This window comes from Mauremys reevesii, linkage group 1 (genome assembly GCF_016161935.1).
Source record: "Mauremys reevesii isolate NIE-2019 linkage group 1, ASM1616193v1, whole genome shotgun sequence".
Taxonomy (NCBI): domain Eukaryota; kingdom Metazoa; phylum Chordata; order Testudines; family Geoemydidae; genus Mauremys; species Mauremys reevesii.
Window position 1 is genome coordinate 270,412,315 of NC_052623.1, and position 27,251 is coordinate 270,439,565.

The 27,251-nt window shown below is 50.9% G+C and overlaps 1 protein-coding gene across 1 annotated transcript; it reads left to right on the top strand.

The window, feature by feature from the left end:
* Positions 1-890: 890 nt before the first annotated feature.
* Positions 891-27,251, top strand: L3MBTL2 (L3MBTL histone methyl-lysine binding protein 2). The gene is made up of 17 exons (XM_039500400.1): positions 891-1,044; positions 6,694-6,976; positions 7,291-7,424; positions 7,780-7,903; positions 8,010-8,089; positions 13,145-13,262; positions 13,665-13,799; positions 15,541-15,629; positions 17,344-17,575; positions 18,628-18,707; positions 20,076-20,180; positions 21,615-21,762; positions 22,475-22,557; positions 23,275-23,509; positions 24,308-24,373; positions 25,428-25,550; positions 26,278-27,251. The coding sequence occupies exons 1-17, from the start codon at positions 1,018-1,020 to the stop codon at positions 26,385-26,387; spliced, it is 2,172 nt and encodes a 723-aa protein (XP_039356334.1). The 5' UTR covers positions 891-1,017; the 3' UTR covers positions 26,388-27,251.

The following is a 27,251-nucleotide window of genomic DNA, read 5'->3' on the forward strand; positions in this document are numbered from 1 at the left end:
AGAGTCAGGACAGGAACTACAGCGCGAATGATGGCTACCACTCTTCTCTGACCCAAAGTTACCCCAGTAACCTGCCATCTTCCTAGATTTTATGACTGGCTGCACTCTCAAGTGAACCAGTGTGTGTAGGACCTAAGTGCTCAACTGAACAAACAAAAACTGGGACCAAAAAAGGAAGCTGGACTGTAGCCCACCACAAACATTCAAAAATCCAGACTCCCGCTCATCCAAAATCAGGAGATTGGCTTTAAAAATCCTGAGATGATGTAAAATAACGTGGTTTTTAAATTCACCACCTGCTGTTTGAGTCTTCAGGCTGTAGTGTGTGTGTGTGTGGGGGGGGGGTGGCAGGTTGTGACACTTTCTCCACAGCCCCAAGGGCTAGAAACTTGCTGCTTTAAGAAGGAAGGCGGAACCCATCACCCAGGCGCTGGGGCTTAAGTAAAACAAGAACTCGCACGAGGGCCGGCCCCAGGGCTGCCCCACCCCCCGGGTAGAGCCTGGCTCCTTGCGCGGGTAACACCCGGCAGGATGCGCTGCGCGCGCCAGGCCAGGAGCCATCTCGGCTGCAGGCTCCCGCCGCGCCGCCCCGCCCCTGGCAGTAGACGGAAGGCGGCTCGGCCCGAGGCACCTCCCCGCGCCCAGGGCAGGAGGGAGAATGACGCAGGCGGAAGGACGGAGCACGCCGGGAACCACCTGCCTCAAAGGCGCGGCTGTAACCCCCCCCCACATGGCCGCCTTCTGCCAAGCTACCGGGCGTTGCGAACTACAGCTCCCAGAATGCCTCGCGGGGGGAGGGGGCGCGTTCCGGGCTGTTTCCGGTTGTTAAGCAATCTCTCCGGGGATTGGCCGGGAGGACGGGGCCAATAGGCTTTTCCGGTACATGGGGGACGGTGAAGCTAACGCGCGCATGGCTGGCGTGTGACGCCCTGCCGGGGGCGGGGCCTGGTCAGTGAAGGCAGCATGTGCCCGGCGGCGGCGGCGGCCCCCAGCTGTTAGCTGGGCCGGGCGGGAGCCATGGAGCAGGAGCAGGAGCGGGGCGAGGTAAGCGGCGGGGTCCCTGGGGGCCGGACACTGGCCCTAGGCGGGGCAGAGAGATGCTGCAGCCTCCGATCCCTTTGCCTTCCCCGGGACCCGCCACCGGACACGGGAGCTCCGGCCTCCCGCTGCGGGGCTCCGGGGACCCTGCGCTGCAGCACGGTGGGTCTCACCCGGCGTTACAGCGGCGAGGCGAGACGCCGCCATCCAGAGCCCTGCTCCGCCCAGGGGAGGGGCTGGGAAGCCCGCCCCGCCCCAAGGGGACCCCGGCCAGCCCGCCGCAGCACGGGGGGGACGTACGTAGCCAACGGGGCTGGGCAGCCAGGGGAGGATCCTTCGCAGAGAGTCCCCTGAATCGTGTTTGTAAAAGGGCCTGGTTTGTGGTGCGGTAACGGGCTCCCACCTGCCTGTGGGTAGATAAGCCTCCTTCAGTCGAGGTAACGCCATCAGTGATGCCTGGCTTGGGGCTGGGGTGTAGTCGCTGAGCCCCTGGACTTCTTCGCTGCTGGCTTTTGGCTCTGGCCCATGCCCAGGGCTGCGAACAATATCCTGTTTTCATAGAATATCAGGGTTGGAAGGGATCTCAGGAGGTCATCTAGTCCAACCCCCAGCTCAAAGCAGGGCCAATCCTCAACTTTTTTTTTGTCTTGCCCCAGATCCCTAAATGGCCCCCCTCAAGGATTGAGCTCCCAACCCTGGGTTTAGTGGGCCAATGCACAAACCACTGAGCTATCCCTCCCCCCTGCCACTGCTGGGAACTGTTCATGTTTGATGGGAGCAGCTGGAAGCCCCCTGTTCTTTAATGGGAGTTGGACTCTCTTCACTGTGTCCCAGTATTTGTCTGGCTGCTCTTGTTCTGAGGAGGGAGGAAGAGGGAAAGCAATATGGAGTGCAGGGATTGGAGACTGAAGGGTATCTCTTGCCCTAAAAGTTTATGCTACTGCATTACCACCTGGGAGCAGTAAAGGACTGGTGACCTTGAAGTAACCAGTCAACCTCCAGTGCAACTACTGTATTGCTGATCCTTCCTTGCTGTGTGCCTCTGGGACCTGATCTCTCCGTATACCTCCACTGTGGTATTTCTGATCTCTTCCTCTCCATCCTTCTGCCACCCCTCACCATGCACTACCTCCTGGAGGCTAATGCTTTGCTGCAGTTGCATGATTTCTTAGGAACAACTTATCCCCTAACTTCCTTCATCTCTATCCAAAGCCCAGTTCAAACCTCCTCTTACCCTATGTTCTTGCAGTCATCAGGACTGGCTCTACGTTTTTTTTGCCTCCCCAAGCAAACCCCCTGTAGCAGGGTGAAACCCGACTCCTGCTGTGAGGGGTTTAAAAGTGGCCTGGCAGGGCTTGAGAGCGGCTGCTCTCAAGGCTGGGCTGATTGGGGAAGTGGCTGCAGCTGGGGCCGTGCCCCAAACGGAGCCACAGGCCATATAAAAAAGGCCAGGGAAGCCAGAAGCCCAGACAGTCTTCCTCTGCCTGAAGAGGAAGGAGGGCTTGGCTGCAGGGGCTATAGGCAAGGTACCTAGGGTGAAGCAGGGCTGGGGAAAGGCTGGGGAGCTCCAGCCTAGAAAGCCCCAGGCTGCGGCCTAGCACAGGGCCAACAGGTACTGGGGGTTGCAGAGGCAGCCCAGGGGTAGGCCAAGGCAGCAGGTCCAAACCCCGTTGCCAGTGATGAGTAGGCTGATACTGCAGTCTGCCCCAGAGTGTGGGGCTAGACAATGACTGGCAGTAGCCAATACTGAGGCAAGGTGGGGATAGAGGGTGGGGGTTCCCTGGGCAGGGGAAACCCAGAGAGAGCGGGGTTACTGTTAGGGGGCAGCACCCCATGTAAGAGGGCACCGGGTCCAGGGAGGGACACTGGGGGCCTGAAGACAGGTGGATCACCGGCCTGCAGAGGGCGCTCCAGCGCTGCAGAGAGCTAATTCCTGGAGTTACCAGCAGGAGGCGCCGCAGGGGTGAGCTGACCCATTACACCCCCCCTTTTTTTTTGGCTTTTACTCATGTTTGCACAGCCTCTGATTTGCGTCGTTTTCCACTCTGCAGCAGTGGTTGGTGATGGCTCTTTAACCTCATTCCAATGGCATCTCTTAAATTCAAAAGAAAGATGGGTCTTGTATTCGTTACTTGGTTTACTGGGGACAACTTGTCTTATTAAAGGAGAATCTCTTTTGCATTTGCTCTTCTTTCAGCGCATGCCCTTCCAACTTCACTTCCCACCCAGACTGGAAGCGAGATCAGAGAGTTTCACTCCTTGAAGTCTAAAAACCACGAGTGTTTCTTTCCCCTGCTTCTCTCTCCTTTTGGTAAAAGGCTCCCGGTGTTTTTTTTCCTTCCCCTTAATTGGAAGGAATGTCCCCTGACCCCCCAGTCCCTGCTTTCCCATCACCACCCTCCTTCCAGTGACCTGCTCCTGTAGCGAATGCCTCATGTCTAGGGTCAGAAAATATCCTACAAATCAAAAGGGAAGTGAGGGCAGGGTTAGGGCAATGGGGTCTGAGGGTGCCACTCAGTCTGTCCCAGAGCCATGAAAAAACCTCACCTGGACAGTTCAGCTCCTAAATCTCTCTCTCTCTCCTCTTCCCCAACACTAGCGGGGTTTGCAGCCAAGCAGCTGTGAATTACGCTTAATGCTGGGGATGTTTTTTTGTTTGTTGTTTTACCGCTACTAGACAATAATCCGCACGAGTTACTGGATGCTCTTTTGCTTGCAGGGCTGCACTTAAAGGCACTTGGGTTTGGTTTGCAGCTCTGATCGCTCTGCAGAAAGACCAAAAGAAAGGAGTGGCTGATCCTCAGCTGGTGCGAATTGACATTGACTTCAGCTCTGACCATTCCCACCATCTGAGGAGCTGCCCCCAAAGGTATTTCTCAGCTACACCTAGCAAGAGTGACGTGGGTCGGGACTCTCTCCGCCACCTGAGGCCCCGATCCTGCTCTCATGAGAGAAGTCAGCACAGAACCTTGTTGATCCCTGCATGACACTGTCGGATTGGGTTCCTGCACGACTGGCTGGTCGGAGGAGTCCCAACAGGTGTAAACAGCAGCCTGCCCCAGGCCGAGACTGAGTTTTCTCTCTGACATCCAAGGAGCTCTCCCACATGGTGACATCCGGGCTAGGTGAGCCGCGGTTGCTTCGCACACCGCTTTCATAGCGGTTAACAGGGCAATTGTTTGCAGGACCAAGTGACCCGCTCTTAAAACCCCCCATAGACCACATCCAACTACATAACCTTCCTTCCCTAGATTCTGCCCTGCTGGATGGGCAGGAGAGGACAAAACCCTGCATTAGCGGGGTCCTTTTCCTCATTCTCCCCTGATCTAGCACCTGCAATGAAGACATGGCTGCGAAGTGCCAGGGGGGATAGGCTCCAGCCCTGCGCCTTTCCATGCAGCCCTGCAAAGCACGTGCCCCTGGCAGATCTTGTATTCGTTTGGATGTGCCCGCACAGGAGAGGGAGAGAGAGCCAGTTGTCAGGCAACCCAGCGCCTCACGTCTTTCCTGTGACAAGGGCAGCACCTGTCCGTCTCTCCGGGCTGCTGCTTGGCAGAGGGGCTGTGTTCAGGTGGGAGCATGTGTGGGTCCGTGGTTGCAAGTCAGTGCCATGGACAGCAGCTCGGGAAAGTGCTTGGTTCCCAGACAAGCAAACACTGGGAAGAAAGAATGCGCGGGGGAGTTAGCCTGGTCTTGACTCACCTCATTGTTTCCAGAGTAGCATGGAATGAGCCCAGGATGGCGGTCTGGTGTCACCTTTGTTAGGAGTGTGTTTGAGTCTGACAGTTACGTTCATGTGAGTCTGTTTCTCCCAAAGCCAGCTGGGTGGAAGCATCAGGGTGCTGAAGAAATACAGAGACAGAGAGAGAGGGTGCCTCTCCTGGCAAAGTGCCCTTATGCCCCGTCCCTCTGACCATTCATTGTTTCTTTAGAGTCAGGTCTTCTTTTGATCCTACTCTGTCAAATCAGGTGCCTTTGGCTTGGGCAGCCTGCTGCAGCCATACAGAGCGATTGGGGGAATGGGGCTCCAGCGGTGATGGTGGGGCGGAAATGGGGCTGGCTACATCACCCTGACCCTCTGTGTATGCTGCCTATTTGTATGGACAGGTCCCCCTAGGTTTCCCTAGGAGCGCCCGGTCTGGAATCTCTCTCCAACCAGACACACGAGCATGAAATATCCTGAACTCTGTGTTAGCCAAGTTCCAGGCCATGTTCGCTTAGAGGACAGAGTGGATGCCTGTGGGATCTAGCTGTCACGTTGAACTTCACTCTGGAGATCCATAAACCAGCTATTTGATCTCTCCCGTCAGGTGCCTTACTGTGTTCTTGCATTATAAGCCATTGCAGTTACAAGATATCCCAGTGAAGGGACGCTGCATTGGCTGACACGTCTGTGCTAGCCCCTATATGCTCTCCTCTTTGCAGATGTGCTGGCCCCTTGCACACCCCCGAAATTCAGGATTGAGGGCTTCTGAGCTTGATGCAAACTGGTTAGCTTGGAAACGGTACCGATTTCCGTTTAAACCCTACGTGGATTCGAGCCCAGAGAGGCAAACCTGATTGGAAACTGAGGTCTGCGTTCGGAGAGGTTCTTGATTTCAGCTCCATTGGGATTTTGAGAGTGGCACTGCAAACCCTTCCTATCCTGAGTGATCCTTACCCCACAAATTGTTCCACCGGAGCCAGTGGGGTCAGTCCCATTAGTAAGGATGGCAAGATCTTAAGGAGAATTAGATGTTGCAGACGTTTGTCTGGTCCAGCCAGTCCGGGCTCTGTTCCCAGCACCTGAGCTGCTCCTAGCTTTACATGCACCCAGCTTCTCTTTTCTACCGGGCAATTGTACAGTAAACCCCGTGAATCTCACGTAAGCACACGGGCCAGTTCTCTTTTCCTTACAACACCCAAAAGCCTCAACTCCTGGGAAGAGGATGGTCGGAATGCCGCCCCTGGAAATGTGCCGCCTCAAGCACGTGCTTGTTTCGCTGGTGCCTAGAGCGGGTCCTGGCAGTCATCAACCCTTCTTGTCTTGCTTTGTTCACTGTCCCTTTACCCTCTTGCCCCTCCTTACTAACAATCCCATAGTGCTGTAGCAGCTTTGGGTCTGGACATAGTCATGAACAACTCATGATGAAATTAAATCTTACACTGTTTCATTCATACAGATCTGTCTGTTACAGGTTTAATATGTGATAATGAGACTTGTCCTGTTTCACTGCCACTGCATCTCCTGGGCCAAACTCAGCCCTGACATAAGGCAGCGCAGTTGTTCCTTAGGAATTGTGTCTCCTTGTTTGAGGACTGAATTTGATCCCCGAGTCCCAGGCTTTATTGGGGAGTGTTGGGGTGGCATGGAATTCAGTGACTGAAGCTGAAATGTCTCCTCTGGGTTAGGCATGTCAGTGCCTTGCCACGCTGCACAGAAATATCCAGTGCTGCCAGTGAACAGGAAGAAGAATGGATGAAGGGACATGTTTTCTACTCCCCTCCCCCCCCCACAACTTTTTGCTACCCTCTCCCCCTAATATGGCTGTAGGTCTCCTACACCAGGTTTCCCCTCCCTAAGCCTTGTGGGACAACCCTGCGGTGCTGAGGCCTGGCTTACTGCATAAGGGTATATTGAAAATCTTGGGTCTGAATAGTTGTTCTCTCTGCTAGTTGTCTCCCTTCTGCCACAAGACGTCCCCCTTGGAGCGGATGGAGGAGGAGGACGACGACGAGGGGGAGGAGGAGGATGATGACGACGACTTGGACTTGTTTGGGGGTTATGATAGCTTCCGGGGTTTCAACAGCAGCATGGGCAGTGACAGCAGCTCCTGCCTGGATGAGTCTAGTGATAATGATGTGGCAGATCGTGAAGCTGGGGAGCTGCCCACCTCCCCTCTGCCGCTACATCCGCCCACTACAGGCCGATTGATGGAGGACAGCGGCTCTGAGCCAGGTACCGTATGCTCTGCATGCAGCAAAGAGGCACAATAGCTGATTAGAAACCAATATGGACCCATTTGAAAGCAGTACAGTGCTTCAGGATATGGTGGTGGTTTAGCTTAATACTCATGCCCTGGGAGTGGAACTGCCCAGTGATTGTGTTCTGTGCTCTCTGAGCTCTGTCAAGAGGCTCTCAGGGTTCTGCTGGGGCTAGTCAAATTAGTTACACTTCCCAGCGCTGTAGCATTGCAAGGGCCAAGCCCAGGCCAGCAGGGTTAATGCTGTTGTACCCTCAGCTCTCATTCTGTGCATCTTCCTCTCCCCCAGCTGTGTGTGAAATGTGTGGGATCGTGGGCACAAGGGAAGCTTTCTTTTCGAAGACCAAACGCTTCTGCAGCGTCTCCTGCTCCAGGAGCTACTCCTCAAACTCCAAGAAAGCCAGCATCCTGGCAAGGCTGCAGGTGAGTGACACCCACCCGGTGGCCTCTGAAATCAAAGTGGGAGTAGCCTGTAGGGGGAAGTGTCAACCACCTGCGGATAAGCCTCCAGCAAGTGCGATCTACTCCTTATTGGTGCCTCCCTCCCTTCCTTGAGGGGCACTAGGGCATATTAAGGGTCCTGCTCTCTGTATGGGTGGGAAAAGATGAGGAGGGCAGAACTGCACTGTATCCATGGTGTTTCTGGCTCTTCATGGCCCAGTGAGTGTAGAAGAATGTCATGACCTCTGAAATCCTTCAGCCAGAGATAGGGAGGTGAGTCTGCACCTTGCCCTGTGCCTCTGGATCCCAACCTCCTCCTCTTTTTATGCTTCCACAGGGCAAACCACCTACGAAGAAGGCTAAAGTCCTGCACAAGGCAGCATGGTCTGCCAAAATTGGGGCATTCCTCCATTCCCAGGGGACAGGGCAACTGGCAGATGGAACGCTGACCGGCCAAGATGGTAAGTGCAGGTTGGGGTGGAGAAGAAGGAGCTGTGCATTAGACAGGCTGTGCATCCTCTTCAGAACCAGCTCACCTTGACACCATTCTCTTGTGTCCTCCTGCAGCCCTTGTCCTGGGCTTTGACTGGGGAAAGTACCTGCAGGACCATGGTTACAAGGCTGCCCCGGTCAGCTGCTTCAAACATGTGAGTTCTCCTTATTTTGCGTGCCTTTCTGCCTGTGTGTAGTGTGTCATGTCACCTGGGCTTCTTGGCTTCTTCCTGCATGCATGAGATGAGTGAGAGAGAGGTTTGGAAGCCACATGGTATAGAAGAGCTTGATATCAGACTCTGTCTCTGCCTCCTGAGAGGGAGGGAATCTGAGCCTTGCTGGTCATGCTGGAATCCTGTGGAGGGAAATGGGCAGGGATCTTGGTGTTATCTGAGATAGAAATGTCATTGAATGGCATCAGCCATTCACAGCTGTAACCAGTTCCAGCCACTATGACTTGGGGCATGGGAGGGAAGTGGGACTCTGTCCTCCCAAGTTGTGCTGGAGGGAACCCCAAACTCTTTAGAAATAGAAACTGTCTCTGTCTGTCTTCCCTCTATCCCCACTTGAGCTGTAGGTGGTTTTTCGCACAATGCCTTTAGTTTCTCTGGTATTACTTTGTTCTTCTCACTCCACGGTCATGTCGTGGACTAGAGGAAATGGCTGTGCTATCTGCCATGATGTCCCCCTAGCATACACGTAGCACACATCACATCCAGACACAGTGCTACTGGCAGTGCACCAAGGCCACAGTCATATGGATTAGCTTGCTTTGAGCGAAGCTAGCAGCCACTGGCTCTCTGCTATGCCAGTCTCCATCAAGACGGTCATTGTGGACCTTAGCCCTGCGGTTGCCAATGATCTTCCCAATAATTATCTCCATCACGCTTGTCACTGCCTGTAAGATCCACGTTCTGCTGTGTAAGGCTCTAGTTGGCTGGAATCCACCTGCCCATATAAGTAGCATCTCACACACCATTACTATGGAGCTCTGTATTCTCACAGCGAGCAACATCATCTGCTTCTGCAACCCAGCTAATTCTGTTGCCAACATGTCTCAGAGGAGACCATCTTACAAGGTTGCTGCCACAGGCCTGGGGCTGATGTGTGGTCGATGATGCCTGTCTGGGGAAAGGAAGAGGTCCCTGGCCAGCTCAGCCTGGTTTAGTGTATAACTTGGCAACTGAGTTCAGACTGGCCGAGGTGGACATTGCTTGGAGTGCCAGATGGTGCTGTGAGGAGGTGGAGGCAGGGAAGATCTAGTATGAACGGTTCAGAACACCCTTCCACTCTGCCTGATTTGCTCCTAACTAGCATGGAGGCAACATGCAGTGCTTTGTTGAGTGGACTCTAAGGAGAACTCTTAGAAGGGCAGTAGATCCATGGCCTAGCAGGACAAGGAGCTGGACTGGAGCAGCTGGTTGCATTGCCAGCTTCCCACCATGCCAGCTTTCAGGAATCCTGGATCTGGAGAAGACAGCCAAGCTGAGTTGGCAGGACTAGGAATTGGGAGATATGGGGCCCTGTACAGCAGCAGGTATGCACCTTCTTACTGTTTTATGTACTGATTGGGGAAGTGGGGAGGTTGATTTCACAGGGGTAGGGGAAAGGGTAAAAGGGCAGTTATAACCTTGCATGAGGGTGGAAATACCCATGTTTTTCCCCCTTCCCTTATTCTAACAGTCTCCACCCACATGCCTCTGAAGCTCTTGCCAAATCCCTCATCAGCTCAGCTGTTTTGGTTGCTCTGTCACCTCCCAGGCTCTCTACCTGTTTGTGCCCCCTCCTTCCTTTTGGCTCATAGGCCACTGTTCCCAGTCAAGGTGGAAATGCCTGCACAGCGCCTGGCTGAGCCACACTATGTGGCTGGACTCAACTTGGCAGATCCTTGGGGAGATTGCAATGTAAAAAGTCTTAAAAACGAGACTTTTTTATTGCAGGAAACTACTGGCTGGGCACAATGGCCACAACATTCATGTGAGATAATATCTGTCTGCCCCATTTGCAGTGCAGGCTGTCTAACCAGATTGCTGCCTCTGTCTGCCTGCAATTTCCCATCAGTCTGCCTTCCTGTTAAAAACATGGAAAACACTCTGGCATATTTTATTGGCAAAGGGGTAAGCAAACAAAATACAGCCCATAGGTTTAGGATACAATAATTGCACTGCCTATTCCTGACTGTCTGTCTGACATACAGTAAAAGCCTCTACATTTATCAGACACCCATTAGTCTTGGCCCTTGGCTTTTCCCATACCTGGAACATTTTATTTGGAAAATCTCTGAGCAGATCCTTCAATCTTGTCATCAAGTATTAGGGCAATGATAGTTTCCCTCCTCCCCCACAAAAGCTCTCACAAAGCTTGATCTCCTCTCATCTGTGTGAACCACTACTCCAAACTTACCAGCTTTCTCCCTTGCTCACTAAAATGGCTTCTTTCCCTTGACAGGGGCCCTGTAAAGAGATGGTTTGCAGGATCCTTTTTGGCCCACAATAAGGATGGCCCACAACATGTGTTGACAGACATGCCCTGGTTGAGTTAAACTAGTGCAAGCCGCATGTGTGGACACTGCCAGTTCTAAAGTGATGTATCTGTAAGCCAGGGTAAAATGGATTTTAGGAGTGTCCACACAGAATTGCACTGAATTAACGGGAAGGTGCGATTTAAGCAGATTCGGTTAACCTGGTGCAATTTTGTGGGTAGGCCAGAGAGCTAAGCTACCTTTCCTAATTCAGTTAGGATCATTCCTTGCTCTTCTCCCTCTATCCTATTAAGTAGCATCTTCACCCACCCTTAATCCTAGAAGTGATGTGTGAATACCAGTGCTCTGTCCTTACTTTGTTCTTGGACTAGAGATGGCATCTTGCAGGAAGGAACTAGAATTTGAAACTGAAGTGAAATTCTTACTTCTATCATATTGGTTGGTATATTGGATGTGCTGTTGCTTTGGCTGTTAACTCTCCATTTCAGTGACCATTGCACCAGTATAGACCTCCCAGAGCAGGCTGGGGGGAAGCTGATCAGATCCACTAGGGTGAAAAGGTTCACAGACCTCGGGGACCAGAAGAAGAGCTGACAAGACGTGTGCCAGGGTTCTGAATTCATGTACGAGTTTGAGAAGGTGGTTAAAATGAGGTTTCCTATGAGAGACAAGGGAAGGTTCTGCCAGGAGGACAGGAAAATGAAGCAGAGCTCTTTCTGGAATGAGAAATGCAAATGGAAGAGATGGTTCCCAAAGAAAACACCAAATAAACTGGTTCAGGAGAAAATGGCTGCTACATTGACCCAACATTAGGCCTCCTGGCCCAGGCTACAGTGTAAATGTGACTCCAACAAATCACCCAGTGTGATCTGTTGCACTGTGCTGTTATGTCTGACTCTTGCAGCTGGCCTATAGCCTTTGGGGTTCAAGAAAAATCTTCTTGGATAAGAGAGCCTCTGGCTGACTTAGACAGCCCCCCTCCTCTTCTTTAATTGTAATACTGCACTGAATTATTCCTCTCTACAATTCCCTCCCCATACCACATCGCTCACCCAAGTGGGAGTTCTGTACATGCATACAAACAAGGATGTGCTGCCTCCAACATTGCATAACATCTCTTAATTGCAGCTGTTGGCCCATCAGTACACCCCCCATGCTTTCCGCCATAAACTTCCACATGGTACATGTGAAGGGCCTAAACCTGTCACCCTTACATTGTTTTCAGGGCAGATACTAGTCAATGGGGCTACTACCAGTGAAAGCTGCTAATCAAGGTGGCAGAGCTGAGATCTAGGCTAAGGGGCTAATGACTATAGATCACTTCTGCCACTGAGGGAGAAACTGAACCCCAGTGCAGCGGAGTCCTAGTGCAAAAACTGAATTCTCACTATCCATTAGCACTTAGAAGCTCTCTGTGTGTCCACCTTCAATCTCGTATTTCATCATTTGCATGCAGTACTAATATAAATAACCATTTCAAATGGAGCAGTGTGCCTGGTCGGCTGCCTGTAGCTTGTAGTAAATTCTGCATCTTGGCTACATTGTTCGTAGAAGTCCTCTCCCTTGGTTTCACATATGTTATGCAGTAAACAGATGGTATAATTGCTATGCTTGTCCCTGTGCTGTCATTGCAGGTCAGTGGGTATCTCTGCCTTGCCCTCACCCCCCCCAAAAAAAACTCATTCTACCATCTTCCTGCTAAATATATAGCTGAAATGGCATCCTCTGGGTGAGTGTGACTAGGAAGTGGTTTTGTTAGCCATGGTAAAAATAGCTATGCACTTAGGATCACACTGGGGGTGGAGACACCATTCATGTCAATATTTTTATTATGGGAATAATTCTCCCTCCCTCTGGTCCATTCTTAAACTCTAGAATTTTTCCATATTGTGGCATCGTGTGCTTTGGGTGGCCTTCCTATGTACGTGTTCAGGTACCTGCTATGCTGCTCCACTGGGGCTGGTGTCGCCATGAGGCAGTGCTCCTCTGATGTACTTGTGGGAGAAGAAGGGACACGTGAGTTCTATTGATAGCTCCTAACCAGTTTGGACATTGTAATACTTCAAGTCCTTCAGTGATTTCTGGCACACTGGCCACCTTGCTCACATACCCCTACAACACTATACTGCCACGTGTGCAGCCCATGAAATAGCAGCCATGATAGTAGCACCTATTGTGGTCTTTGTGACCTCAAACTGGTGTCCAGTTGCCGGGTGATTGTCTGGGGTAGCCAGCTTCCATGGGGCAATTGCATTTTTTTTTTTTGTCTTCCCCTTCTCATGGTGATTATTAGCACTCTTGTCCTAATGGACTGGCACTGCAGGGTCACAGTTAGCTCACCAGAGGTATGGAAAACTCTTCTTTCTCGTTCTGAAGTTATGCAGTCACTGCTGCTTGTCCCAGAGCCAGAGAACAAGTTGGTGGTGTCAGTCTTGTTATGATCTGGACGCTAAAGCCATCTTTGGATTTCAAAGTCAATACCCCATTGGGATGAACTGAACAGTTCAGAACTTACTGTTTCAGGCTGTGTGCAGGCTTACGAAGGCAACTGTCTCTCATTATGCTGGGTTCATGTTGTCATAGGTTCCCTTTACAGCCCTAACGGCTAGAAATTTGGAGCACAGCTCTGTGAGCAAGAGGCAGATTGTGTCTGCAAAGTATATGCAGCCTGGGTCATAATTACCATTCCCTTCTCTCCTCTCCCTTCATTTCTGCCCCAATCTTGCAGGTGCCGCTGTTTGAGCAGTGGGAGGATGTGATGAAAGGGGTGAAGGTGGAGGTGTTGAATAGTGATGCTGTGCTCCCCAGCCGGGTGTACTGGATCGCTTCTGTCATCCAGATAGCAGGTAGGTCTCTGAGAGGCTTATCAGTAACTGAGAAGGATTGGCGATGATCGAGGAATGTTTAAAAGCGCTAAATCTATCTGGCCTGGCCATATGACAACTTAGCAGGGCTATGGGAGCCATCCAGGGGTCTTCAAAAGGGGGAAATGCCAGGAGGGAGAAGAGTTGTTTAGGAGCAATAGGTATAACCTAAACAAAGGTAAAGTGGCAGGACTCGTGGAAGGACCTTGTGTTGCTGAGCTCCATTAAGCTGTGCTAGTCTTCCAAGGGTAGTGGTGGAAGTCCTTTCACTTGAAGCTAATTTTCATGTAGTGCTGGAGAATGTATTGTAGGGAACAAAGTAACCAGAGCAGAGAAACAGTCAAGATTGAATGCATCTCTTCCCTTTCTCATTGTCTCCTGCAGGATACAGGGCGCTGTTGCGCTACGAAGGCTTTGAGAATGACTCCAGCCATGACTTTTGGTGCAACCTGGGCACAGTGGACATTCACCCCATCGGCTGGTGTGCCATCAACAGCAAAATCCTGGTACCCCCACAGAGTGAGTGCCTGTCTGGTGCCATGTTGTGAGAGGAGGTGCCAGTGTTTAATTCCACATGTAGCAGTCTTGGTTTCTCTCCTAGTTCAGTCCTGTGGTGTCATGTTAGTAACGCTTTGGAATGCAGATCTGCTGCTGTCTTCTGTTATAAAGTGTCCATTTCTCTTGGTCCTCAGAAGGCAGCTCCTTGCATTGCTCTCTCTGCAGCTCCCTCTGATTGACTAGGAGTGGTGCTGGAAGGTGATGGGAAGAACTGTGTCTATTCATCCTCAACCAGAAAGCTCACTAGAGTTGCTGGTGAAAGAGCAGAATTCTGGCATGCTGGGGAGGAAGGGGGGGCGGTTAAATGCTACTTACATAGTTTGAAATTGACATATCTTGATTTACACTTCTTACTCAGATGATTTCCATTTCCACAGCCTATTCCAACCTTCTCCCCTGGCCCCTATGACCTTGGAACAATTTACCAAGGCTCGGCATGGATTCTCCATCCCTGATCATCTTTTTAAATCAAGACTGGATGTTTTTCTAAACTATCTCCTCTAGGAATTATTTTGGGGAAGTTCTATGGCCTATGTTATACATGAGGTCAGACTAGAGCAGAGGTTCTCAGCCAGGGATACGTATACCCCTGGGGGTATGCAGAGGTCTTCCAAGGAGTACACCAATTTATCTAGATAGTTGCCTAGTTTTACAACAGGCTACATAAAAAGCACTAGCAAAGTCAGTACAAACTAAAATTTCATACAGACAATGACGTATTTATACTGCTCTATATACTATACACTGAAATGTAAGTACAAGATTTATATTCAAATTCATTTATTTTATAATTACATGGTAAAAATGAGAGAGTCAGCAATTTGTCAGTACTAATGTGGCTGTCACGCTTTTGTATTTTTATGTCTGATTTTGTAAGCAAGTTTTTAAGTGAGGTGAAACTTGAGGTATGCAAGAAAAATCAGACTCCTGAAAAGGGGTGGTCTGGAAAGGATGAGAGCCACTGGACTAGAGGATCATAATGGTCCCTTTTTGGCTTTGGAACCTATGAATCTATACAGCCTCATGTCCCAAATTAGGCCCTGGTCCGGCAATCATATCAGTATGGACAGACTCTTGCTCCCAAGTGGAGCCCTGCATGGATGCACAGGTTCATGTGTGTCAATCCAGTTGCAGGCTTGGGATCTTAGTTTGTAAGTTTTCCAAGGCACATGTCTTCTAGCTCAGTATCCCACCTCCAACTGGCATTTGGGTTGAAGGGATTTCCTTTGATCCATTCTAAATTTGGTGCCTTTTAATTTTCATCAAGTGTTCCCTGGTTCTTGTGTTAGGGGCTGACTGACCTCCTCTGTACCAGCCACTATTCTAAATAGCACTCTCCTGCCATTTTGTTCTATATTTATACACCTAGCACAATGGGATCCTGATCTGTACTGTGGCTCCTTGGTGCAAAGATAATAGAAAAATAACTTATTTTCTTCTGCTTTCTGTGCCAAATGGTTGCAAAGCCCCTCGAGCTGATCAGAAACCTGACATTCTGCTGGTGTATAGCTGCAGTGTGGCTGTGAATGTGTGTGAGTGAAAGACTAGTGATCATTGGTGTATCTGAATGGGAAGAACATCTTGAATTTAGACCGGCAGTTCCTGGAAGGGTGGGAAGGGGTCAAATGCATTGTTAACTTTGTGCCCTCATGAAAGTGCAACCGGCAAGTAACATGAACTGTTATTCTCTGTTCCTGCACAGCCATCCACGCCAAGTACACAGACTGGAGGGGGTACCTCATGAAAAGGCTGGTGGGAGCAAGGACCATCCCTGTGGATTTCCACATTAAGGTAAAGCGGAAGGTTCTACCATCCATCCAGCTTACAGGGGGGGAGACAGCACTGTCAGGGGAATCTCTCTCTCTTGGTTCAAGCTCTGTTCACCTCTCCTGTTGCTCATTGGCACTGGGAGGGAGAACAAATACAGTGCAGGGTGCGGGAGGGCATTTTCCTTTAAGGGTTGCCTGACATACCTGGAAAGTAGGACAGAATGCTCCTTTGGCAGTGCGGGTTCCTTTGACCCAGTCAGCCTGTCTGCTTCTCTTTCAGGACATGGACAGGGCTTAAAAGGATGTTCTTAAACAGTTGAGGCCCAAAATATTGGTGTGGGTTTTGTTTTCCTTTGTGCAAGGGCACACAAGCAAATCCTGCTATTAAATGTGAATTGTTTTATTTCAATGAATGAGCTGTTTGTTTTGAATAGAAACCCTCTTCACTTTTGGAAGCACAACAACATGCTGGGGAATGAGAGAGAGACCAAACTGACTAGACTAGCGTCACTGGCTCTCCTGAAATGCGCAGAGTCAGTAGCACTGGGTGTGAAGTCATTTAGATCTTGACAGTCCGGCAGATTTTTTTTTTTTTTTTTTTTAATAATCTGAAGGGATGTTAGTAGATGCAACTCCAGTCAGAGTTGAGCGAGAAGGCAGGCTCCCCCTGCTGGCAAAGTTTGAAAAGTTTCTTTCTAAATTTCTGATAGGGAAAATAATCCCATGAAATGGCAGGCAGAAAAAGAACTTGATGGGATTCACTTATCTGCAGGATCCAGGATAGTCAGGGACATTGAACTGGAGACACTGAACTAGAGTCTCCCATAGTTTCTGAGGCGGTTGTGATTACAATGAAGCTGTTTGTTCATGGGATAATCTGTCAGACCCACTGAGCCGTGATGGAGACAAGCTCTGGGGAGAGTTGCCACTGACTAAGGGTAGAGTTGGTAGTGAAGTGCTAGAGAGAGATTGGAATGTTACTGTGTCCAAGGCTTTTCCAGACAGAAGTACTTTTTCTCCTCACACCCAAGTCTGGAGAAAAACTTCTACAAGGCACATGTGGGGTTGTGTCCCCATAGAGATGTTGCTAATGTGCGTTTTGCCACATGGCACTGGATTTCTCTGAGACCCTGGGCTCTGAGATACCATGGTGATAGGGACTTTACAAATGCCTTTGAACATTCTCAAGGATAGGTTGGGTTGGGCCCGATCAAAATTTGGGAGTCCCCCAAAGGAAAACCACGGGGATGCAGGTGAGTCAGTATAAAATCCCTTAGTCAGTCTGTACAAGTGCTCCAGGATAGTGGAGGGGTTGGAGGGTGTTGCTGGAGGTTCAGTCTTTCTAGGAAGTGTGAAACAAAGGGCCTGATCCCACTCCTCTTAAAGTAACTGAGAGACTCCAATAAGTTTCTGACCAGAGGTGGCTATGGAAGACCTTATGGCCACCTTCACCGGAAGTGAGGTGTGAGCCTGGCCCAGTTTGGGTTGGAGGAGTTACATTCTGCCAAACTATAATTTTCACAGGGATTTCACTAGGACTGGTTATTCAGCCCTTCTTATCCCCAGTTGTGCAGCAGCACAGTCTCCGAATGGCTGCTGTGTCCCTCTCTCAAGGTGTCTCTGCCTCCCAGCTCTGACGTGCAGCCAAGTGATCAGGGTGCATGTGGAGAGGGTCATGTTGCATAAAGCGTTTGGGAACGAAGGACTCTGAGAGCCTGTTTTTGTCATCCCCGCAGATGGCGGAGAACATGAAGTACCCATTCCGTCAGGGCATGCGGGTGGAGGTAGTGGACAAGACCCACGTGTCTCGGACGCGCATGGCGGTAGTGGACACGGTGATTGGTGGCCGGCTGAGGCTCCTCTATGAGGATGGGGATAGCGATGATGACTTCTGGTGCCATATGTGGAGCACTCTGATCCACCCAGTGGGCTGGTCACGTAGGGTGGGTCACAACATGAAGAAGACAGGTACAAATCCATGTGGCCTTTCTCAGGACTCTCCCAGCCTGCTGTCTATTGGTTGGTCCCAGAGAGACACAGACACAAGATTAGAGTTGACCCTAGTCCTGGGTTTTCATGGAATGGTTCTGATTCTGACAAGGCCATTCCATGTCCTGCAAGCTGGGCCAGCTGTGATAAAATCACATCACCTGCTTCTAGCCGTAGCAGACCAGTGGTTCTGTCTGCCCATGTAACCTACCCTCTAGTATCCATTATGAGATGTTGCGAAGGCCAAACAACCCAGTGTAATGCACTTGGCCAAATACACTCTGCTGCATGTCGCCAGTACAAGTGTAATTTCTTATTCGATTCCCCAAGAGACAGTCAGTTTCTCCCCCTGAAGTGTGATATGCTGTACCTTTGTTAGCCTGCATAGTTACAGATGTTATTAATGGCTAGACGTTTATTGAGCTTTATGTGCCAAAGCTTGCTGGCCCCTATAAGAGCAGGTGACGTTAGGTCACCTCTTTCTGGGGCTTGGCCTTTTAAGGAGAGGAATTTGTGGGCAATATAGTTCCCCGAGGGAGTCCAGAGACCAAGAGGCATCATATGCCCTTGGATTACTCTTCCCATCAGTTCCTAGAATTCTTCTCATTATTATTAAGAGGCAGCCTAGCAGCACCCACTCCTAAAGGGGCCAGCATGCTTTGTTATGCTTTAAAAAAGAAATCCAGGTTCAGCGTAGGTGTCCTTCCCTTTCTCCTGCTGACCCCCCAGAGCACATCTCTGCCTGGTTATCATATATTTTGTCTAGAAGTTTATATCAGTGATAAATCTACCATCCTTGGAGTTCAAGGGACCCTTGATTTCCATAATACAGAACATGGTAATACAAAGGGACTGATCCATTTTCCTTTTGTAATTTTGAACATCCCCTTCCAGCTCCCTCTGCCTAGCTGGTGCCTTCCGGTTTCTTATCGCTGCTGACCTCTGATCAGATGGTGACTTAGCAGGGCTCCCCCTCTGTCACAGGAGAGCTCTCATTTCTGCTTCTCTTTCTTGTTTCCCTCCCCTGGCAGAAGAAAAGCGCAGTGACATGGCGAACCATCCCACCTTCCGGAAGATCTACTGTGACGCCGTCCCCTACCTCTTCAAGAAGGTAGGAGAGCTCAGCTCTCGCACCTTGAGACTGCCATAGCAAAGAGGAGTGTTAGAAAAGGAGCAGGAGAACCCAGAGGCGGGTTGAGTAAATGGGCTTCTTTATTGCAGTACTTGTTCCCCTGGACCCAGTTGTTGAATACGCCCTGAATTAGTCGCATCACACTCCTTTTATCTAAGTTACCTACGTTCACTACAACGCCCCTCACTGAGTAATATGAATGCCCATATAGTGAATATTAATAGCTATATACTGAATTAATTATCCCTGCCCCTGTATACTGCTTACAGCATTTTATTTATTTATTTATTTATTTGCAGTAATTGCAGCCACAAGTTCCCTTAATCAGCTGTTCTCAGGGAAGGGAGGAAGGGGCCATGACCCCAAGCTCGTTTATGTAGCTGGGAAAGGAAGGGAAGGGGAGAGAACACTGCTTTACACAGAGAGTAGCCCTTGGATCCCCACATTCCTTGTGCCGCTGCAGTGCTTATCATCCTTAACAAGCAGAAGGGAAGGGAGAGGGGTAGCACTTTATCTATCAAGTGCAGAAACAGGGCCTGCCTGTGCCTCTATGCCCTAATACCATGTCAGCACACCAGCGGTTTCTCTCTACCTAAGCCTTACATATCCCATCAAGGGGATTGGGGGGGGGGAAGCGTTGCCGGGAGATGGTGGGACCCATCCTGCACTTCCGCACTGCTCTTTGGACTCTAATTAGGGGTTCACTTGCCCTGAAGCTTTGCTTGCTGTTGGGCTGTGGGGGATGTTTGAGGATGGGGTGGGGACGTGGTCAGGAGCAGGAGAGGACGTTTGCTCATTCAAGGTCAGGATGGAGGGACTCGAGGCTGCAGGCAGGACTACGGGCTCGGTTGGGGAGAGGGCTTGTGCGGGGATCGGGTTGGGGGAGGTGTTCCTGCACTTAGATCGGGGGATGGATGCACCGTAGTCGTCAGCCAAGGGTGGAAGGGGATGCTAACACAAGGGAGGTCTGAGGGAGGTCAGGTCAGAGGATTGTGTGCTACAGAGGCTGGGCTGGAAGGAAGGGCTTGCTCCATGGGAGGCTGGGAGGCTTGTTGGCTCTGGGTTGGGGATGACATTGGGGTGGCTGGCTCTGATTTTTATGGTTTTTTGTTCCTTTGGGCTTAGTTTGCCTCTGTTTGTTTCTTAATCAAATTAGCACCTTCCCCCCTCTCCCCCTCCCCTCGTGTTTCAGTCATTTGGTTTTCTGCTTTAGGGCGACCTTTCCTTTCCTTCCCCTTCTTCCACCCTGCTGTGCCCCTCCGGGTCTTTGAATCCCCTTTGCACTCAGAGACGGGCCATGGTCCTGACGGTGACTCCCAGTTTGTCTTTTCCCCATGGTCTGTTTAGGTGCGGGCTGTTTACGCTGAGGGTGGCTGGTTTGAGGAAGGCATGAAATTGGAAGCTATTGACCCCCTGAATCTGGGCAACATTTGCGTGGCTACTGTGTGCAAGGTAACCTGGGCTGAGAGGGGACAGAGCCTACAGCATTGCTTAGCGACACCCAGTCGAAGCCTGTGACATCCGAGCCTCTGCTCAGCATCCTTAGAGGGCAGGACGAGGTAGGGGGCTTGTGAGAGAGGAGTCAGGGCTCCTGTTCTGGTAGGGTTCTGAGGGAGTGAGGCAGCAGGGAAGGAGGTTGGGTTGGGGCACTTGTTCAGGGGCCAGAAGGCTGCCGGCGGCTTCAGCAATGGGGGCACTCAAGGCTCGGGTCAGTTTACAGATGTGTATATGCTGCCTGAGGACAAGTGTACTTGCCTGCAGCTGGTTGAGTTCCTTGCCAGTGCAGCACATGTGCTATGCATTTCTCCCACATCCTCTGCCCCTGGATAATCAGAAGGGAGGATCTGCTTTCCCAGAAAACCTCAGCAGCTCCTGGAGGATGTCAGCGCAGCATACAGGGCGTGGCTTTGAGGAGTAAAGGAATGTAGGGAGTGTTAGGGGGAAGGGCTGTGTGTATTCCTACGTTCTGCATGGCCTGGCTTCCCAGTCTTGCTTTCCCTCCCATCACTCCCCGCTCCCTGTGGAGCGCCTTGCATCACTTAGCAGGGCGATGGGCGATACGATCCCGGGGAGCCTTTTCCTTCTCTAGACTCTGTAGTCCACTTTGCATAACTTGAGAGGCAGCATCACCGGGGGCTTCCAGTTCTCTCCCAGAAAATCGTCTCCCTGCACAACCCAGAAGGGAGGGACTTGAAGCAAAAGGTTGACGAGAGATTACAGGGGGGCTCTTTATTTGTCCAGAAATGTTCCCCTGAATTCATGTCTGGCGCTGGCTATTTTGAGGGATTGGAACTGTAGGAACGAATAGGGGACTTTGTTAGCTCCCGCATCATGTACACCTGCTATATTTTATAGGCTAAGCAGGGTCAGGCCTGGTTGGTGATTGGATGGGGACTCCCAAGGCACAGCGGGGAGTGATGGTGGTGAGTCGATGGGTTGTGCTGTTCCCTCTTGAGTCAGTAGTGAACCAGTGACCCATCACTGCCTCGAGGGGGCTCTGTGCTGCTGGAGGAGGCACTGTCCTTTGAGATGGAAAACGGTAGCTCCTAACCATTTAAGGTTATGGCACTTTTCACAAGAGTGTTTGACATCAGCCCTGTGTGCCTGTCAAATTCCATTCCAGGTCACTAGGTCCTGCTGACTTAAAACTCCTGCTGCAGTTTCAGCTGGAGAAGCTACCACTCCTCCATCTGAGATGCAACATTTTAGTGTATTGCTGTGCATTGTTTAGCACCTACCATGCTCCACCCCAGAGGTGGCTGCATTTCACTAGTGGGGGCATGATCCTCCGATAGACAAACCATGGAGGTCTTGGGGCTCTTTCAGGATGAAAGGCTTTAGAGCAAGCTGAGCTGCTCTTCTCATGCCCTCCCCTTGTGTTGCCAGGTCCTGCTGGATGGGTATCTCATGATCGGCATTGATGGGGCAGCATCTGCAGATGGCTCTGATTGGTTCTGTTACCATGCCTCCTCACACGCCATCTTCCCTGTCAACTTCTGCCAGAAGAATAACATTGACCTGACCCCTCCAAAAGGTGGGACTCTGAAACCTCTCACCCCCACCCTGAACTCTAAGGTCACTGGGTTACACCTCCTTAGGGCACATGATGACTTAAATGTGGCTCAGGCTGACCAAAATTGTGGGGCCCAGGCCTGCTTGCTTCTTTTTTGAAGAGTCGGGGTTGGTGAGGTTGCAACGGCTGATCCATTCAAGCTGGCCTTACTCTCACATCTTGCTCCAAAGAATGTTTAGTATTTGATGGCTCCTAATCTGAAATAAAATCAAAGTCTGGTCTGAATTTGCCTTCTCTGTCACTGCCAGCGGATTCTAGACCCCCCTGGGTTGTCTGATCCAGAAAATGAGGGTGGTCTCCTGCTTTCAACACTGCCCTTGACATTCCTGGTGGCAGGAGAGAGATCATGCCTAGTCATGTGTTTTAAAGTCCATTTCCTCCTGCATATGGTGGTTGACAGGGGCAGTTTAATTTCAGCTGAGTCCCTGTTGGATACATTCGTCCACATCTCAGAGCTATTGCACCGCTTGATGCTGTTCCCAATCTGTGCTTAGCAAAGGAGTCCCGGACTGCTATGCATTGGCAGAATGGTGCAGTTCCTCTTATCCTTTGAGCTGCATCCTGGAAGTGTCAAGGGGATAGTTGTGCAGCCTTGTGGGCTGCTGCTCCTTCCTTGCACTGTCTCTGTCTTTCTGCCGGCTTTTATGCTCTGTGATCTTTCTACTTTTTGCAGGGTATGATGCAAAGAATTTCAATTGGACAAGTTACCTGGAAAAGACCAAATCAAAAGCTGTGCCAGTGCGGCTCTTCAACATGGTGAGCTGGGAGGGGAGCAAGGCAGACACGCCAGCTTGGACCCAGCATGCTGGGAGGAGCAAACACACCATGGGAGTTTCTGAGCTGGGCTGTTCTGGGAGGTTTCGCTCCCGTCAGTGGATGTCCTGAGTTCTTTCCCATAGGCTCAACAACTAAGGCACTTGGTGGCTGATGATGACAGCGGGTGCTGTCTTGCTCTGAATTTCATAATGGAATGAGCTTTTGATTAGGGCGACTTGCGTTTCTTTAAAGCCCACATGGATCTCCAAGCTCATCACAGATTGTCCATACAGGGATCAGTCTCTTCACTGAAATACAGCTCTCTCTGGGATGGGGAGGCAGGAGTCATTCCACACCAGCATCATGGCGTCATGGGATAATGCCACACTTGTCTCACCTCCTCGGTCCCCATGACTATGCTGGCTCATGGGGCTCAGACGGACGTCCTTCGAACCCTGCAAAACTGTACCCCCTGGTTTAGCATCTGGCCTCTCTGTGGTCAGGCTGAGCTTTTCTGGGGATTGGGCCTGTTTGTATGGGGGTAGCTGAAGTCCCCCGTAGGTGGTATGATATGGACTTTGTTGAGAGAAACCAAAGAGGCATCACTGTGTTCTGTCTCTCTTTTTCCTGAGCTACAGGCATAATCACACTGGTGTATTTGCATTAGGACTTGGGATTGGCCTGGATGTGACTGGGTTGGGTTTTCCCTCTTCCCAGGACTGCCCAAACCATGGCTTCAAGGCCGGCATGAAGCTGGAAGCAGTGGATTTGATGGAGCCCCGACTCATCTGCGTGGCCACCGTAAAGCGTGTGGTCCACCGCCTCCTCAGCATCCACTTTGATGGCTGGGACAGCGAGTATGACCAGTGGGTGGACTGTGAGTCACCAGATATCTATGCTGTAGGCTGGTGTGAGCTGACGGGCTACCAGCTGCAGCCACCAGTGGCCCCAGGTTGGTGAACACTAATTGGTTCTTCTGCCCTGATCGTGGTGATGCTGAATTTGGTGGCAGGTTTCTGACCCACTGCTTCACACGTCCTCTTCTGTGACTTGTGGGGAAGAGAAACCATCTCCCTAGTCCCACATGGACTCCATACCCCCCCCCCCCCCACACACACACACACGCCTGGGTCACTCGCTGACCAGAGGAACCGGGTCTGCGTGGTGAGGAGAGAAGACTGGCAGTGTGAGGTCCCTTGTTTTCCATCCCATCAACTAATGGGGGGTTGCTCCTGCTGAAATGGGGCATCACACGAGCACTTCCATGCCCCCCTCTAGCTGTACTCTCCCTCTTTCCTTCAAGTACAGCCTTACCCCCACCCAACAGCAGGTGCAGCTCTGCCCCCCTCCCTTTCCCAGGCCCTGTGATGTCCTAATGCCCTCAATCTCCAGGATAAGGGTGAACCTCACATGAGTGTCACTCCTCTCTTCAACTAGTGGGGGCTGCCACTGCTATGCTTCATATCCCTTCCTTCCATCCCAGAATCGCTAGCCTCATCCCTGCACTGCCCTGTCTTCCCTGGTGTACCACTGTGTCCCCAGCTATGCCCAACCTGTCCTGCTCACCTCACATCCATGCACCTAGCAGCACCACTATAACCAGCTCTTCCCTCTGCTTTTGTGGCAGGCTGGCTCAGGGAGAGGGAGTGGGCTGGTGGAGGTGGGTCTTGTATCTGCCTTATAACGTGGCATCCCAGTTATCTGCTGGTGATGGAGCCCAGCTTTCATTTCCCTCTTGTCTTGATGGCAGAGCCCACGTCGCCAGTGAAAGTCAAGGAGGTGCCGAAGAAGAAGAAGAAACCCTATGGAAAGAAAAGTGAGTGACAGTTTGATTAGCTTCGCCGCCACAGCGCCCTCCTCTTCCCCTATTGGCTGGAAACTGTTAAAAGAACCCTCTCAGGTGTAACTCTCCGCAGGCAGGAGAGGGGCCTTTCCTGACTCTGGATACACTTAGCCCAGTGTGTGTTTATAGCTTCATTATTCCTCTTTGCATCTCGTCATGCTGCTCTTGCTGAGCAGAGACCTGGGCACTGTGTGCGGGGAGAATGCTAAGCTGTGTCTGGCTCTAGACTAGGACTGCCTGCCTCCTGAGAACGCTTCCAGGTGACTGACACATTCATCGGCAACGTGCAGCTTCCCTGTTGTCCGTGGATATGACAGGGAGCTTGGTCTGGGTAGCTGGAATCAGTCCGTGATGTGAGCTTCTAACAACTAGTTAGGAGATGAGGATGGTTATGGTGATGGATAAGAAGCTCGTGGGCTCAGACCATGTGGGTGGGTGGGTGTGTGTGTGTGAGAGAGAGAGAACCTAAAATCATCAACCCCACAGTGCTAGGTGCTGTACAAAAATAGTAAATGACATTTCCTGTCCCACAGAGCTTATAGTCTAAAAGGCCATAATGCCCTAACTAACAAAATTACACAGACACCAAATACAGGGTCACCCTGCCAGTTTTTCAGGATCTAGGCCTTGAGCATTAAGCAAAGCACTTAACTGAGCTCAGTGGGCCTGCTCAGGTGCTTAAGTGCTTTGCTGAACCAGAGCCTTAATGTGTAAGGACTTGCAGCTCGATATTTAGGATGATGGGAAGAGTGGTTATTACAGCCATCTTCCACTGCCTCTCTTCAGATTGTGTTTATGTGGAGTGCGGGGAGTTAACCCCTGCAGAGGCTCCCCACCACTTCAGAGCGAGCAGCGACTTGGGAGTGTGTCTGATTGGGAGAAATATGACCGCCCAGCCAATCAGAATGTGTTTTGCTGGTCGAGTGTGCTTAGCCCCGCCCTGTGACGCCTCTGCCCCGGGGAGGTTGAACACGGTGTTTAGTAAAAGGACAGATTTCCCCAACGCTCTTTATTCTTCTTTGTTAAGGGAAAAAGATGTCTGCCAAAACCCGGTCCCTCAAGCAGGCAGCCAAGAAACCAGCTGGCCCAAAAGCAAAGCGCGAAGCAAAAGCTGCAAGCAAGGCCTTACTGGAGCCAGCACCTGATGAGAGTAAGGAGAGGGAGTCGCTCCTGCCTGCAGCCCCTCCCCTACATGCTGGGTGCCATTAGCAATCCTGTGGCCTGCTCCCCTTCCTAACAGACATGGCATGGGGTCCCTATGGCCTGGGCTGGGGAGACAGCACAGCCAAGACTTACCTGTCTCTTCCACAGAAAAGGTTCTGGGGGTTTGCATAACTCCATGGCAATGAAAGCCAAGGGTGAGCACAGTCCCAGCATACACAGAGCAGCCTCTAAACAGAGGAACTGACTGCTGCATAATGCTGAGTCTTTGAGACACGCCTCGCTGCTGGGTCCCTTATCGGCCTCAGCAGGTCCCAGTGAGGATGCGTTTGACTGTGTGAGAGAGTGAGAATTTCTCCCCAGAGAGAGGTCCCAGAATGACACAGCTGCTTCTGGAGGTTGACTTGCCCTGTTTAGTCCCAGAACAGGTACAGCACCCAGAGCATAGGCTGCCCCTGCCCTGGAGGGATGAGATGGGAGGTCACTCTGTGTTCTGCTCCTTTCTTGGTCTCTGCTGAGGCTTCCAGTAAGAGGGGCCAATTGGACTGGTATTTATATGTGACGTGGGCACCTGCTTGCTTTGGGGGGGGTCCCATTTCCCAGCATTTGTCACTGGGAGTCCGTATGAACAGACTTGGCCCTATGGAGCTGTTGACACCAACTGTTAATGAAGCTTTCTGGGTGGACTGATTTATCCTCTTTCCATCTCTCAATAGTTATCACTGTGCAAGTGAAAGAGGAAACTATCGACCCGTCAGCAGTGGAATTCAGAGCCCCAGAGCTTCCTATTCTGATAAGCAGCATAAAGCAAGAGGTAGAGGACTAATCCCTGATCCCTCAGGTGGGATCTCCTGGCCCTGAGCAAGGATGTGCACTGCACTCTGGGGAAGCCCCGAGTAAAGCTGTGCAGGACACAAGGAGGGGTGTGTCGTTCCTTTGGACTGAGCACTCCCAAAATGTGTCAGAACTTCCTTTTATCATTACAAAAGAACAATCCGCAGTGCCTGCAAGCTCCATTTAGGGGTGGTTGTTTTTTTAAACCCCAGGTCACAGCTTCCAGAAAAGGCACCAACCTCTGAAAGCAATACAGCTCATACTTAGCTGAAGGGCTGGAGTCCTGAGGGTGGATTTCTGAGTCTGGAAAATCCTATTAGCCCACAGACATGACTCTTTCTGAGCTCTGTAGGAAGCTGCTGCTGCTGCATTGTGGAGAATGCTAGCATTTCAGGCTGGTGTCTAGAGCTTGCAAACTGTGATCTGAGAAGCATCGAAGTTGCAGAATCACAACCACTGTGTGCGGTCTCCGGGGGAGCAAGTAAGTCAGGAACATGGCTGCTGTCGCTAGGGGAACAACCATGATGTGCTGCTCATCCCTCTCTCTCATCCTCTCTGTGACATGGACATGGAATCAGAGGGCTCTAGAGAGCAGCTGGGAAATGGCGGAGATAGAAAACAAGTTACCGGAGGGAATCACTCTTGGTTTTACTCATAAATTATTTTTTTCACCTGCTGTGAGATGAGCTAAATCTTATCCAGCCAGAAGAAGACAGCAGGGTGTTTATGTTGGCTTTTCCCCACTCCAAGACACACAATACTGCTAGATTATTATTATATTTCTACAATCCCAAATAAATTCCCCCAATCAAATGTACCATAATGATCTGTAAATAAAATGTAAGAGAAAGTCAAA